Source organism: Ischnura elegans, chromosome 10, assembly GCF_921293095.1.
Source record: "Ischnura elegans chromosome 10, ioIscEleg1.1, whole genome shotgun sequence".
Classification (NCBI taxonomy): domain Eukaryota; kingdom Metazoa; phylum Arthropoda; class Insecta; order Odonata; family Coenagrionidae; genus Ischnura; species Ischnura elegans.
In genome coordinates, this window is record NC_060255.1 from 68,030,730 (window position 1) to 68,046,831 (window position 16,102).

Sequence of the window (16,102 nt, forward strand, 5' to 3'; positions counted from 1 at the left end):
GAAACGAGGCGTATTCCCCTCTATTTACCTTTAACTGTTCAATTTCAATTGAAGCGTCGGTGATTTCGGGCTTTTCTTCTCCGATGTACTTCCGGACGTCTTCCGCTGTTGTATTCGAAGGAAGGTTCCAAATGTGAATGTGCACACGCTTTGGAATACCCATCAGGGAACCTTTTTTGGCAGAACAACCCACAGTTGGAGGAGGACGACGTTTGCGTTTATGGATCACTTGAGTGTATCACTTCGTCAGTTTTGTTGTTGCACTCGTCGATTGATTCAGATGCTGGACACTCAATACGCAATACCCCATAGTTTGTTTGATCTACACGTAACGCTTTTTTCTTTTTGTTATTTACCACTTCTTTTTTGCCGGAAACAGTCGTTGCTCCAAAACCAGCTTCATTTTTGTCGTTCACCCGATGCTTGGCAGCGTCACGAGAGGCCTCGATTTCATGATTTGCGTCACTATTAGAAACAGACCTTGTTGCTGCTGTGTCTGCAAAACTCACATTTTTCACTCGAGATTCCTTCCCAGCATTATGTAGCTTAGCGTTATCTTTGATGCTGCGAATTTCTTCTTTTAATAGTTCGATGTCATCCGCCATTTTATGAAGTTGGTTTCCTTCGTTAACGCGACATGATAAGCACTTCCAGAATAAACCATAAAATTCCTCCAGAGCTCTTAAAGCAATTTCTTTCAAGCCCGTACACTTATGATGATATAATTTCTTGCAATATTCACAGTGGAGGGCTTTTTCACTAGTTTTTAGATGGTTTTTACACTCGTTACATTCTACGTTTATCGGATCGGACGCCATCTTTTTTGGCCACTCATCCAGGATATTGCAGGATTCATCCAGGATATTGCTGATGGCAAAAGAAAGGAATGACATAATTTATTACTCCACTTACTATTTAAAAAAATTAATGCAGGTGGATGTAAAGTAATTGAATCTTTTCATAGATCTGAAGAGTACTTACTCTTGCCCATCTGCAGCCACATCCTCATCTGTTGCTCTCCTCCTTCTTGGGTTTGGAGTAGGCAAAGTGGAGCTGGCACGGTCAATGGCTTTCACCCTGTCTGCCAGCTCAGCTCCCAGCCGCTTCATCTCACACACTTTGGCTGCAGCGTTGTACCCCAATCTTTCCAAGAAAGCAGGGTACATGCCTGGAGAAAAAGATACAAGAAAACATTTTATTATACGAGAAGTTTCCTTATTTGGAGGATGAAAGAAAAATCTGCACTCCCTTACTTTCAGCCAACGATATGAAGCTTGCTGGGAACTTCTTCAGCCTACTTTGCTCCGTGCGGGGTTTGTAAAATCTATACGAGCCAGCATCTTCCTTAAATACCGCAAAGAGCAAAGTGCGAAGCCATTTCGCCCGGTCTTGAGTAGAGTCCAATGTTGACTTAGCATGGACAGGTATGCTATATCCAAATTCGATGTCCTGAGGGAAATAAAAATGTGTGAACTATAACCTTTAAGGGGATTCAAATATTGTCTTTGTGCACCCTTAAAATGAATGTACTTACAACTGTGCCCAAAGAGGAGCTGGCCATATTAGATAATGGTACTGTTGAGGGAGGTGACATACCTGAAGACAAAAAGAAACGTCAGGATAAGTTTCGCAACTCCCAAACTAAAACATTTTATTTTTGGGAATAAACATTAAATGTTGGTCTAACTTGCTTCATAGCAGTTATCGATACAGAACTATGAGCAGATTTCAGACCATTAATTTTAGAAAAGATTTTTAACTACATTTATGAGAAATGCAGTTCTTTCAAGTCTTTTCTCTTGTTTATCCTAGCAACTATAATAGATGGTATTCAGTAGTCCCTACCTAAGAGCTAAAAATGCTATGTGCTTTGGTATTTGACACTAAATCTGCAAACTCAATTGATTTGAGTAGGCTTGGCCTATAGTCAGTAGTTTAGGACCAGTTCTTTTATGGCATGGCATACTGTCTAATCACTTCTGCACTGAGTCAGTATAGGCACACTTACACATTCTAGCCTCCACCTTATGAATGAATTTCTCTATGTTGTCTAAACGGGAGAGAATAGCATCATCACTTCTGTCACCAGCTGAGGCTCTCAATTCTGCCACTCGTTTGGCATTTTCCTCTGCTGCTTTCCTCTCCTTCATGGCCACTTTCCTCAGTTCATTCAAGGCTTCTGTCTGCTCCTCTGCCGCCCGCTTGTATTCAGCAGCCTCCTTCCTTGCTTTTTCCAGCATGCTCTGTAAAAAATATGTTGCTAGCAGGTCTCTATGTAGGAAGTACTCATCCTAACATGAATACTTTTCTAGAACCTTTTGTTGACCAAGCCAATAGACTGTCTACACAAGGAATAAATTGGACTGATGTAAATGGTCAAACCATAAATAGCAAAGTGATTCCTTTGTGTTGTGTTGTAGATTCACCTGCTCGTAGCAGTATGCTTCAAATGAATTCTTTTCATAGCAAGTATGGATGCACTTTCTGCTATCAGAAAACAGTTGGAAACAAGGGTAGGCGTTTTGGGGGAAGACAACTAGCTGATCTCCGTACTCATGCATCAACATTAATTGATATGCAAACAGCTTTCGAAAAGCGGAATGTTAGAAATTAAGCAAAGCGTAGGCATAAAGGTGTATGGCGTCCATCTGTTCTCATGAACTTGAATTATTTTGATTTAGTAAAAGGATTTGTACCTGATTACATGCATGCATTATTGCTAGGAGTTATTCGACAACACACTGATATACTTTTAGATCCTCAGCAAAAAGAAAGATTTTGGGAAAACATGGATGATGACATGGGGATGGAACATTTAATTGCTTTGATGGATTCTAATCTTATTCAATAAATCCACCTCACTGTATCACAAGGCTACCACCCTTACAGAAATTTAATACTGATCAGTATTAAAAATTTCAGTATTAAAATCACTGCCAGTGATTAATTGACGAGTGATTTTAATACTGACCAGTAATTTTAATACTGACCAGTGATTTTAATACTGACCAGTTATTTTAATACTGGCCAGTGATTTTAATACTGACCAGTGATTTTAATACTGACCAGTGATTTTAATACTGACCAGTGATTTTAATACTGGCCAGTGATTTCAATGCTGATTGTGAAGGGGCACTTATATAATAACTAGTCCTTCTACTATAAGGGGAGGGGAAGGAGGGAGGGTCACACCAAGGCTAGTCACTGCCGGTGGAATTGCATGCCACCGGGGTGAAGGGGGAGATTGGTGAGCTGTCGCTATTAACGCAAGGGCCATTGGGACGACATCGTCATATGACAAGGCAGGGTTGAAGGCCACACACATGCCTCCTTGAGCTCACGGAAAATAGAGACGGGGGGGGGGGGGGGGGGGAATGGGACCAGACTCATTAACTCACAAGAAGGAAAAACACAAGTAAACCAATTGGTCAAATTTGGGGTAACCCTCTCGATTGATGTGACTAACCAAGACATGTTGCAATATATTTTAAACATATGTACTTTAGGCTAAAGAAAATACAAAATTATGGACTGAAAATTTATTGCCTATTTAGACATTAGAGATATTTTAAATTAAGAAGGTTTCCTCTCATTCCGTCCTCTTCTTCCAGGCAGTTGATTCATTATTTAATTTGGCTTTCATTGCTGCTTGGATAGCCTTAACCTCATTGATCTTAGCAGGAGTTATACTTAATTGGCCCATAATGAATTCTGCAGAGTAAAGAATGAGAAAAAATAAGGCCAAGTACATAGCATTAAACTTTCATAAGGATACTATGAAAGAAGGATAGATTTACCTTCAACTGATTTCCTGACTTTGCATTGCATTAAATTGCATTCTCCTCCTGTTATACTGCTCTTGACCATTTCCTCCTTAGAAAATACTACGGCCATGATGTTGGAGGTGAAAAAGGAAATGCCGCGAGACTTGTCAACTCTGGCCGATCTGTCCTTAACCCACGCTTGGAAAGCAACTTGAACAGGTTTCTTCCTCTCGTGTACAAATTGCACCAGTAGACATTCTCTGTCCGATAACAGAGTCGCTGGTATTTCACCCTCATGTGACATGATATCGATGGTGATTACAGTTCAGAATAACTAAAAAAAGGCTGAATTCGTAAATTACACCACAGGATGCAGTTACACTGAAATATTTCACCAGCCCTACCACATGGAGCACACCGACATTAAGATAACGGTAATGTGACGAATGAAAGTAAAAAAAGAAGTGCGAAATGAATCTGGATAGGCTTTTGTTCTGGTCCAAGGTCGTTCAAAACGTTCACAAGGTGGAAAAGAGAAAAATATATTATGACCTTTGTATTGTTTTGACGCAAGTCTGGGCATAATTAAATTATTAATATGGAAGAAATAATTGATGTACAAGAAAGATGATCGAAGTTGAGTTACCACTAAAACTATGTTCCATAGTTCTTAGGTAGTCCGCAATCGTAATTGATCGTAATAACTGGTAATAACCACAGTAGTAAGGCACAATCTCTATGATATAATCTTTGAGGTACGATGTCGCGTGGACCGTACAAACGGTACTTGAATGATGTGAACATCAGTATACCGTAGGCTACATTACGAAGACGACTGCAACCACGTGAAGATAATGCCTCAGTATCGGATGTTGAGGTTAGTAAGTTCCTAATTCCATCCGTATTGACAGATGGAATATATAACTATTGATGTTTGGCAATGCTTTAATAATTATTTCCCTAAGATGTTCTGTACTTCTATTACTGCTATGCAGGTTCCCCCTGGAGAACACCTAAGTGACACCGATAGTGATCCTTCGCTGGAAGACTTGGGAGCTGGCAGTGATTCTGAAATGGGAGATGATGACTGGGAACTTGGTATCAGCCAAAGTAGTTGTAGTAACCAAGATATTGAGATGCTTGAAAATTCTCAGGTTTGTTCCACCAGGATGTCTTTTTGCGATGATGGTTGTGAGGTGGAATCACTACCTGATGTTTTGAATATGGATTCACCGGCTTCTGAGCCTAATGACAGTTTCATTGAGGACAGTGATAGTGGTAGTGATGATGGGGAGTTTAATCCCACAGGTTTGTTTGAAGAAAATGAGGTAAATACCAACAGAGAGGGAACTTCACTCTACGAAGGGAGCAGATTGTCAAGGAAGGAAAGTGAGCTCTTAATTATGAGCTATGCCTTGCATTTTGGGTTGACTGACGTAGCCTTAGAACATTTAATTGAACTAGTTGACTGCCACATACCCACCAGAACTCACGGTTCTCTTTATGTTTCTGAAAAGATTCGCAACGTTGCCAGAGGTCAGAACTCACTTTTACTGTGGTGACCGGAATTGCCTTAAGCTCATAAAATTTATGAATGGAATGGAAGAGAAAGAGTGTGAGTGTGGATTGAGGTGGTCCATAGATGAACTGAAGGAGAAAGGGAGTTACCTACTTCATTCAAATCCCTTTGCAGGAGCAATTGGCTAAACTGCTGAATGATGTAACTTTTTGTTCTGCATTGCGGTGGGACGTTGATAAAGAAACGGACGTGATTAGTGGCAAAGTGTACAAAACGTTAAAAGAAAAGAGAGTAATCTGCAAGCCTGACATTACTCTACAGTGGAACACTGATGGCGTGAAGATTTTTAAATCGTCAAAAGTTTCACTCTGGCCAATTCAGGTAGCCGTGAATGAGTTGCCTTTTAAGAAGAGAAGGGAAAACATAATGCTCTGTGGGTTATGGTATGGCCCAAGTAAACCGAACATGAACACTTATCTCCAGCCATTCATTGAGGAGCTGAATGTTTTGCATACTGAAGGCATCCAAATTCAATTGCCGGATGATTTAGGGGTTCGTAACATTAAAGTTCATACAATCCTAGCCTCTGTGGACTCCCAAGCAAGGCCTTTATTGCAAAACTTAAAAACGTTTCGTGGAGCTCAAGGATGCCCTTTCTGTTTGCACGAAGGTGAGGAAATTGCGGTAGGTCGTGGCCAAGCACGAATGTACAGGGGAGATGTAGGACTTCCGAGAACGCAGGAACAGCACCTGCGTGATACACGAGAGGTGCAAAGGACGGGGAAGAGCATAAATGGAATTAAAGGACCCTCGGTGCTTTTGCTTCTGAAAGTTTTCAATATCATTGTGTCCTTCGTCCCAGAATACATGCACTGTGTGCTACTTGGTGTAGTGAAGACTCTGGTGTGTTGGTGGCTTTCTCCCATGAATCAAAGTCAGCCCTTTTACATCGGTAGCAATAAAAAAGGTAAAATAATTGATAATGTCCTTCAGTCTGTGAAATCACCTAGTGAAATCACTAGAACACCTCGCTCATTAAGTGACATAAAATTATGGAAGGCATCAGTGGAAAATTTTTTTGTTGTACTATTCTGTAATTTCTTTAAAAGCTGTTAATTTTCCAATGAAATACCTTGACCATTGGTCCCTTTTGGTGTATAGCATTAAAACATTTCTTCAAGAACATATCAGCCCGAAAGAGTTCTCTTTGGCTGAGAAAGCTCTGAGGAAGTTTGTGCTATCAATGGAGGATGTTTACAATACCCCACAATTATTGAAATTTAATTGTCACTTGTTATTGCACATCCCAAAAAGTGTACAAAATTTTGGATCTCTGTGGGGAGTATCAGCCTTCCCTTATGAGCACAACAATGGGGTCCTGGCCCGAATGTTCCAAAGCTCACAAGCAGTACCACATCAAATATGCAAGTCGTATTTAAGGTTACAGGCACTTAGGGAAAAGGCCTCTGAAATTATGGAAACATCTCAATCCAACTGTGCAAAGTTATTATATGGGAAGCTTACTTATGCTAAGCATAGATCAAGTTTATGCGAAAATCATAGTGATTATGTGAGATTGTTTGGTGCTCCAGACATTGTATCCTTGACTTTGGCTCAGAAAGTGACGGTTGAAAATTTAGTTGGTGAGGAAGTATATTGGAACAATGCAATTTCATTCCAGAGATTTATTTATAAAAATGTTCTCTTTCACGTTCAAAGCTATACACGTATGACGAAACGAGTTAATTATGTCGTGCAGCTCCAAAATAAGCAATTGATTTTTATTACGCATGCTCTCAAAGTTAAAACTGTGAGCTCCAATAAAATGACATGCATTATTTTAGGAGTGAAGCTACACCAAACCAATGAAACACTTTTCCGAGAAAAATCAATTGGTATTACTTCCAATGCCTTCCCATATATTTCTGAATTAACTCCTGAATGTATTGCTGTATTTCCAGAAATGTTGTGCAACAAGTGTGTTTTGATTGCATTTGAGAATAAATTATGTATATTTCCTCTGGTTAACTCTTTGGAAAGGGACTAAAAGTTCTTAAAATGGTCAATAAATAATGTCATTGTTTTCAATAACTTATGCATCCAGTTATTTGGTGATACACCTATCTCTTCATACAAGTGGGTAATCTAATTTATGACACATCACGAAACATTTTATAGTATATGACATGAAATGCATGATCCAGTTGAGATAAAAGTTTTTTTGTGACAAAAATGGAGGCAGCATTTTTTTCCTTAGCACCCCAGATTCCAAAATTTTTAATGCTAAATGGTGGCCAGCAGTGAAGTCACTTGCCTAATAATAAATTTCCCTAAAATCATTGATGCCAGTTTTTTCAATACCGAGATCCACTATTAAAGCCACTCTTCCAGTATTGAAAATACTGGTTGTCAGTGATTTTAATACTGACAAACACTAGAGCCAGTATTTTTAATACTGAGAACCAGTATTTTTAATACTGAGATCCAGTATTAAAGGCACTCTTCCAGTATTGAAAATACTGGTTGTCAGTGATTTTAATACTGACAAACACTAGAGCCAGTATTTTTAATACTGAGAACCAGTATTTTTAATACTGAGATCCAGTATTAAAGGCACTCTTCCAGTATTGAAAATACTGGTTGTCAGTGATTTTAATACTGAAAATCACTAGAGCCAGTATTTTTAATACAGGGAACCAGTATTAAAAATACTGGCTCTCAGTGATTTTAATACTGAAAATCACTGAATCCAGTATTTTTAATACTGTATTTCAGTATTAAAAAGTACTGGCCACCAGTATTAATTTTCTGTAAGGGTGCACGCAGCTTGTCTGATAGAGCCTTGTGGAAAGCATCAGAATGGAGGTCTTGGTTGCTGTTTTATGCAATTGTTTGCTTCATGGGTAATCTAAAAGAAAAATACCTCACCCATTTCTCTATGTTATCTGTTGCAACAAGCATTTTGCTACAGAAGTCTGTCACTCATGAGGAACTTGAGTATGCTGACACTTTAATTGGGAAATATTGCTTCTATAATGAAGAATATTTTGGATCAGAGGCCATGAACTACTGTGTTCACCTCCTGCTTCATGTAGTAGAAGGAGTTAGAAACATGGGGCCATTGTGGACCCTTAATTCCTTTATGTATGAAGGTCAAAATAGATTTTTATTGCAATTCCTAGCAAGTCCAAGGAAAGTAGCTTCTCAATTATCTACTAAATATATGACTTACATGTCTCTTGGAATATTAAGTAAAAAATTGCCTTCAAATCAGACTTCAATTGAATTTTGTGAAAATGTAACAGGGAAGCAGTTGAAGTTTTACCGTCACTTTAATGAAGGATTATTAATTGGAGATGGCTCTACTTTCACACCATCACATGAGGAAATCGATCTCCTTTTGCAAAACAACCTTTCAAGAGAAAACATTAAGACTTTTGAAAAGTGCATTGTGAACCATAACCGCTGTAGTACAGCAATCTACTCAGCTGGTAAAAGGAAGAATGATTCTGTTGTATGTACTGCTGATGGCAAAATGTATTCTATTTTACGTTTTATTCTTTGTGATTCCAAACAACCATTAATTGTAGCTCAAGAAATATCTGTTGAACATACAAATGTTTTATCAAACAACCATATCCATCAGTCTCACATATTAACTGTACTTGACATTTTACCCTCCTTAACCTTGCTGAAACCCCAAGATCTGCAATGCATGCGCATACTTATGGATCTGCCTCAGGGTACTTTTGTGAGTGGAATTCCTTTCGGATGTATGGGAGACTGATGTTTTTGCATTTCTTAATAAACAGTTCATTTATTAAAGGATCGCTGTTTAATGACTTGTTTCTTCCTTAAAAAAAACTGACTCAGTCATGCTTGCGAAGAAAATGGAAACAACCAAAACAGACACATTTTGTCCATTTACTTTCATCTTGTTGAAGAAATCCTAACCACCAAATGTGAAAGTAATACGTTGTTTTCCAACCCAATTTTTTTCTCGCTGCACTGTTGTTGAATAATAATTGAAGCCATGATTTCCAAAACGGCACAAGTCCATTTGGCAGGAATTTGGGATGTACAGTTCCATACCTATTTTTGGGGTTCTTGAGCGGTAGCTGAGATTCTTTCTTCTGCAATTGGTAACGTATGTATTTATTGGGAAATGCCAAAATGAGGGCTTTCATAGCTTTTAATATGAGCAGGAAAAGCGGTCGGTCTCAAAACTTTGCTGTATAGACTGATGCTGTTTTGGAATGCACGGCTTCAATTTTACATATCACATTTCGAACTACTTTCTATAAACAATGTGAGCGGTAAAACCGTATTTTTCTTAAAGTAAAATAATAAATGACTGATCTAGTATATGAGACTATGGTATATGTCCATCCAAGTGACAGAACTCCAACGGTGATCTCAATGGATATTTTGTTGAAAGTCTATGAATGACAACGGGAAGTACTAAGAAACTCCTGTATTTGACTCCACGAAGCGCTTCGGTAAGACTGAATTCTGAAGTTCCGAAACCCGGTCAAGGAAAAGTGAACAACTGTGCATTACAAGTATCGGAGAAGTGTCGCGGAAGTGTCCGGATCACAGGGTGTACGGGAAGTGTTGGGAGGTGTGAACAACTGCGCATTTCAAAAGTCGGAGAAGTGTAGCGGAAGTGTCCGGATTGCGGGGTGTCCGGGAAGTGTTGCGAGGTGTCGAGATTTGAGGGAGTGACACTTCGTTTCGCCTTTTAACACTTCGATGCACTTCATGGACACTTCGTTCAACACTTCATTTTTACCAGGGATGTTAGCTTATAGAATGCAGTGACAGGATACTGGAACATATATTGTAGCCCGCCTTCTCGTCCGGGTTTTGGGGATGGGGGAGGGTTCGCTCAAGGCGAGCGGGTCGTGGTTCGGGAGTAAGGGAAGGTGGGGGAAACGAAAATGGAAAAGTGGGTTTGGGGTGGGTTCACTTGCTGAATGGAGGCTGGCGTGCTCGAAATAACGAAGGCTTACGTAACAGTTTACAATTTCAACAAAACTTTTAATATACACTTCGACATGGAAATGAACAAAAAAATACATAAACGAATTATTCTTCTGCATAAAAAAGTTAAACTATTGCTACTGTCCAGTTAAATACCATGTGACAGCAATTAATGAATAATAAAAGAAAAGAAACTAACAATTTTTGTCGTAAAAGACAGCGAAATGGTCGAATAATAACAAACGCCAATTCCAAATTATCACTTTCTGTCCTAATAACTACAATTAACCGTTCACACACACGGGGAAAAGGGAGGGCAAAAAAATATATAAAAAAATGCACGGGAATGTATGAAAGTTCTTCTTATCTTGAATAGTGGGGGAAATGTGGCTCTTCTGGTTCTTCTGACTTTGGGGGGGGGGGGGGGGGGGGAGGGTATAGGTGGCTAGAGTACTTATCGCTCTCTCTGAGTTGTGGATGGAGGCTTCCTTGGCTGGCTCCGGTCAACGTTGCTGCGTCTCCTCTCGCTGTAGGATGAGAGAACTTCTTCACTGGGCGTCGTGGAGGTACGTTTTTCTATTTTGCATGCTGGAACTCTCCCTCTCGTCTCCTCTTTCCTAGCTACTGCCGTAATTAAATTTAAAGTCAACTTCCACGCCTCGCTGCGTCTCTCTCTCTCTCTCGTCCACAAGAATGTATCAGCTGACAACCAGAGCCTCCGGCTGCTCCTCCAAACCGAATAGAGTTCCTGTCGTCGCCTGTACTATGATTTTATAGCCCCGTGGGTCACTTTCTGGGGTGGGGGTGGGGTAACCAGGGGAACATCCGAGATAGTAGGTTCTCGGATTCTTCAGTAGGGGAGGGAGGGGGGTTTTCGCCAAAGTTTGTGGAGGGCGGGGTTGGCGAGTTACATCACCTTCAGCTTGCCATGTGCAGATGTTCTTCTTTCACTGTAGGGGAGGGGGGTGAACTTGCTGCGAATTACGTACACATAGGAAATTTCCGCTCTTCCTAGGCGGAAGAATCGTGGGAGGGAGGGGAATGGAAAAATACAGCACCGGGTCATTCACCCTTCACTTCCCATTCACACGCACACATTCACACAAAATTGCATAAGCCTTCCCTACCTCGTAAACACCGATTTAGACGCCCATGAACCGCGCCAAACGGCATCGGTTATAATGTATAAAGGTACTACACCAAGAAGACTTACTATGAGCTCAGAAGGGCCTTTCTGCAAGAAATGCCGTGCATGCTGAAGCAGAATGCGATCTTTTTCACAATCATCAGCTAGAAATTAAACAAGAATCTATTAAAAACCAATGGAAACAATCAGGATATTATATTGTGAACCAGTTATCCATGACTATCCTAATTAAAAATAACATGAAATCATGAAAACTTATCAGCATTGGCCAACAGTGCATCGATTGATGGTCTAGCTTCAATGTTGGTCAAGCTATTATTAATATTGTCCTGCAACGAAACAGCTTCTGGCACTCTTGACCCACATGCCTCTGGCACTCTTGACCCAATTGCCTCTGGACTGTACCAGTCGTCGTCCCCTTGAATCCGTAGTGCATTACCATGAACTATTAGTGAAGGTGGGTGGCAGTAAGCAGGCAGTAAAACAATTTAAAAAAATGCAATTTATTGTTACAAAAAAACTTCAGGCAAACCACAAACCCTGCCAAAGAGTCGACCACGGCACACGGAAGAAAGGAGAAGGGGTGAAGGGAAAAATCTGGGAAGTGGGAAAGAAAGGGCTCCCAAGCTTACGTGGTTTGGCGGTGTCTGGCGACGAGGCAGCCCCGGAGCGGCGTTGAGTTGAGAGGGCACAACATGCCACAACGGGCGAATCCCAAGCAAAAAGCCTGGATCTCCTTGCTCTCCCAAATATATAGGGAGCCCGCAATTAGATTCCTTCCTTCACACGACGGACTGGGAGTCGACCGGCTAGGGCTAGTCCGAAGACTCGGCCTACGCCCCGCAGTGAGGTCGTACTTCCACTACTGCTTACGATGGCTTGTCCTTGGAGCCTCAGTAGACGGCTCAACCAATTGCATCTGCTAGAGGGGGGAAATCTTCCCCAAAACGAATGGGAGCCAGATTGCTAACATTACTGCCCATCTTTGGGCATCTCCTCCTGCTTGGGGCAGGACGTTCACCATGCAATACCATGATGGCCTTGGGTGGCGACATATTTCCCTTCCCCGTCAGATCTTCAAATTCCTCCTGCGCCTCTTTCATCTCCTGGTCCTTACCTACAACAAGAAAATGTAATGTGGTGTATTAGACAAATAAAAGCATTTATCAAGACCTCAGAAGCGGACCTTAATAAGCATTCGCCTGAATAGAAAAGGCACTTCAGAGGGGCCTTGACCTTCTAGCGCTAACAATCACCTAATAAAGACATAAAAAACGGCTTCATCAAGGCACTTGAAATATTTTAAAGGCTTTTCAAGAGGGACGCTGACTTGCACAGTACTTACGCACACGCAGGGAAATAGTATCGTGGAAAGTTTCCTACAGTGAGAACGATAGCAGAGTTACATGATTTCGCGACGGCAAAAAAAGCACAACCCCTTTCCATCGGGCATTCTATGCATCAGGAATATTTAAATTCCACGGAATGTACAAGTTGGCGCCACGTGTAAAGCGACCGGAAATAACAACAAAAATACGATACCAATAAACTCAAGGGAAATGATTAATATCGACCTGCAATAGGCATCACCAATATCAAAATGAACCACGTAACAAGTAACGCATTACATGGCATCTCGTGGAAAGTTTGCAACGGTATGAACGATAGCAGAATTACATAGCATCGCATTTGTGGTAACTGTGTGAGCAGTTAATATCACGATATTCAGCTAAAGCTGGTAATCGGTTTTCGGCATGTTTTTGTTTATTTGGCGGTTATGTATTTAGATGGTCATTTAGTGTTTTATTGTGTGGGGAGTGTAAGGGCTCTTCTAGATCGGTGGTACTTAAAGTGTGGGTTGTCTTGGTATGTCCAGATTGGTGTGAGAAGTTCGTTTTGTGTTTTATGTAGAAAGTCTTCGAAGGCTGTGGCGATATCGTGTAGGAATTCTGGTATAGTTTTGATTTGTAGGTTGCTGTGAATATAACTGTTGCGGACGTACCACGGTGCAGAATTACATGATCGCGCGCACAGATATATAACATTTTTATATCTGTGATCGCGCATCGGTAGGAAAGCCCAATCACTATCCATCAAGCATACTATACTCCAGGAGTATTTAAATTAAACGGAATGTACAAATTGGCGCCACGTGTAAAGCGACCGGAAATAATAAAAATATGATACCAATAAACTCAAGCGAAATAATTAATATCGACCTGCAATAGGCAATACCAATATCAAAATGAACCACTTATCAAGCAACGCATCACATGGCATCTCGTAGAAAGTTTCCAACGGTGAGAATGATAGCAGAATTACATGATCGCGCGCAAAGATATATAAAATGTATACATCTGTGTATATTTATGTATCTATTTATATAATATTGGGGCATTGGCATTGATACAATGCATTCTGTGTTTGGAGGTGTTTTTAAGGCACTGATGTATCTTTGGTTTGATGCGAAACACAAAAAGTGTTCATTTTCGTTGCACAATTATATTCATAAGATAGATTCACGGCTGTCAAAGATAATTCCACCAAATTTCATCTTTCGCTCTCCAAGGTACATCAAAATGCATTCGTCATTTTATAAAACGTCTGAATATAAATACTTTTTACTCTATTGGGCAATCCCTGTTTTGTGTACCGTAGCGCTTTGTTATTGGCGCAGTGGTAATGACGGAAGGTGCGCGGCAGTATCGGCCTGTCGGAGCTGATTCCGCTGCCTGTTCTCGGCTGCCATTGGCCGGGATGAACGGAGTTGGACAATATGTTCGGTACTGATTCCCTTCTCCGCTAGTTCAGCTTTAATTGTCTCTGGGGTGGAGTCTTTAGGCACTCCCTTGATGACAAAGTGGGTTTTTTTTGTCAGCTTTGAGCTGATAGGTGAAATGTGGTATGTTGTTATCGGCCAAAATTTTGGTTGTCGCATGGAAGTCGTCGATTTTTTGGCATTGGATCATGATGTCGTTGCTGCGTAGTGAAGCTGCGGGCGGAAAAGTGCAAACGGAGTAAATTAATTTCCTTTTGCCCAGCCAATTGGTCGTGTCCCTGATAAAAATGGGCGGGATCTTGGAGGTGGACTCAGGTTCCGGTAATTCCTCTTCCATGTCTTCCCCGTCTTGGCTAAGTAATTCAAACCGGTAGACATCGGTTACGGGCGATGTCGGGCGGGAAGTTGAATTGGACGAAGGCGGAGTGTTCGCCTAGCGTTTCTTGGAACTTGGAACGACAGTAAAAGCGGGCGGCACGGAGATGGCATTATTGGCTGCAGCCTGTTCTAGGAAGGATGATTGTAACTCGGGTCCGCGTTCACTTAGAAGGGCAAGGAAGCGCGGATCTTCCGCAAGTGGTGTCAATGGGACTGCCTCTGGAGAGGCAGGTGAATCCGAGTCTGATACGGATGCCATGTTTGTGAGTCTATCCTAGCGAGGGGACCCGGCGGGTCCCCCAAGGCGTGCAGTGAGGTTGCCCTCTGCCTTGGGGTTGCCGACCGAGAACGACCGAATCGAGGGCCGGTCAAAGCGCCACCTGGGGTTTGCACCCGCCTCCCCCAGATGCCTTTGCCGGGTGAGTGTACCTAGTGTCGAGTAGTGTTGGGTAATGATGATTATGAGCAAGTGGTGTTGGAATTTAATAGTAAAATTTGTGTAAGGCCCTTAAGAGGGCCAATGTGGTTAAAAGATTTGTCTTTATACGATACCAAGCAGTCAGCGGCCTTAGCCCTTGAGGGCGCTTGACGTCTCTGGATGTCCGCGCGCATTTGCGATGACTTCCGAAGAAATCTTGAAGACTGCCAAAAAGGTCCTTTTAGCGGCCTCGGAGGCCTGATTCCTTGAAGGCGCTTGTCTTCTTTGGGTGTGAGGGTGCCTTTGCGATGACTTCCGAAGAAATCTTGAAGTCTTTCAAAAAGGTCCTCTTTAGATCCTATGAGGCTATCCGGGTTGACGCAGGATGTCCTACGTTGACGGAGGGTGTAGCGGTCCCAAGGATTGAGACGCGCTACACCGAGGGCTGCAATGCCATCAATTGTAGAACGTGTTGTCGAAAACTAGAATCAACCGCAGTCCAACAGTTAAGTTACGATAGCTGAAATGACTTTCTAACATAAAATCTCTTACTCGCTGGTGTTGCAGTTGATTAACTAAGGGTCTCTAAACCGGCAGAATCCGCGTTATGACAGGGGTGGTGTTTTGGTCAGGCTGTCCTAATCGCCTGTGCCACTTAGCTGTCCAACGTCTTGTTTTTCAGTTGCTGCGTCTTCGGAGAGGATCTCCCGTCGATTTTCCTAGTAAGGGTCCTTCACCTGTGTCTCTTCTTTGGCGGAAGGTCCTCCTCCTCGCCTTCTTCTGTCTTCTGTGCCTTTCGTAGGCAGATGGCTTCTCTGCTGCAATTCTTCTTATTTCTTCAATGTTGGAGTCCTTCGCCTTCTCGAAGAACTCCCTGGAGATCCTGCGAAGGAAGTGACAATTTATTGGATGGTATATGGTTATCCATCAAAGGACAAATCCCATATTCTTTCACATATACAGCTCTCAAAAAACGTTTTTGAACCTTCTCAATAGCTTCAATATATCTCTTACTGTATGGAGACCACACTACACTGCAGTACTCCAACCTGCTCCTGACAAGAGCTATGTACAGAACTATCATGGGTTTTATATTTTTAAAGCACTTTGTTGA

The 16,102-nt window shown here is 41.5% G+C and overlaps 1 protein-coding gene across 1 annotated transcript; it reads left to right on the top strand.

Annotated features, from left to right (window-relative positions):
• The first annotated feature begins 3,035 nt into the window (after positions 1 to 3,035).
• LOC124167120 lies at positions 3,036 to 7,374 on the top strand. Its single transcript, XM_046544919.1, has 2 exons — positions 3,036 to 4,641; positions 4,760 to 7,374. Exon 2 carries the CDS (start codon positions 6,407 to 6,409, stop codon positions 7,328 to 7,330), a length of 924 nt encoding a protein of 307 aa, XP_046400875.1. The 5' UTR covers positions 3,036 to 4,641; positions 4,760 to 6,406; the 3' UTR covers positions 7,331 to 7,374.
• The last annotated feature ends 8,728 nt before the right edge of the window (positions 7,375 to 16,102 follow it).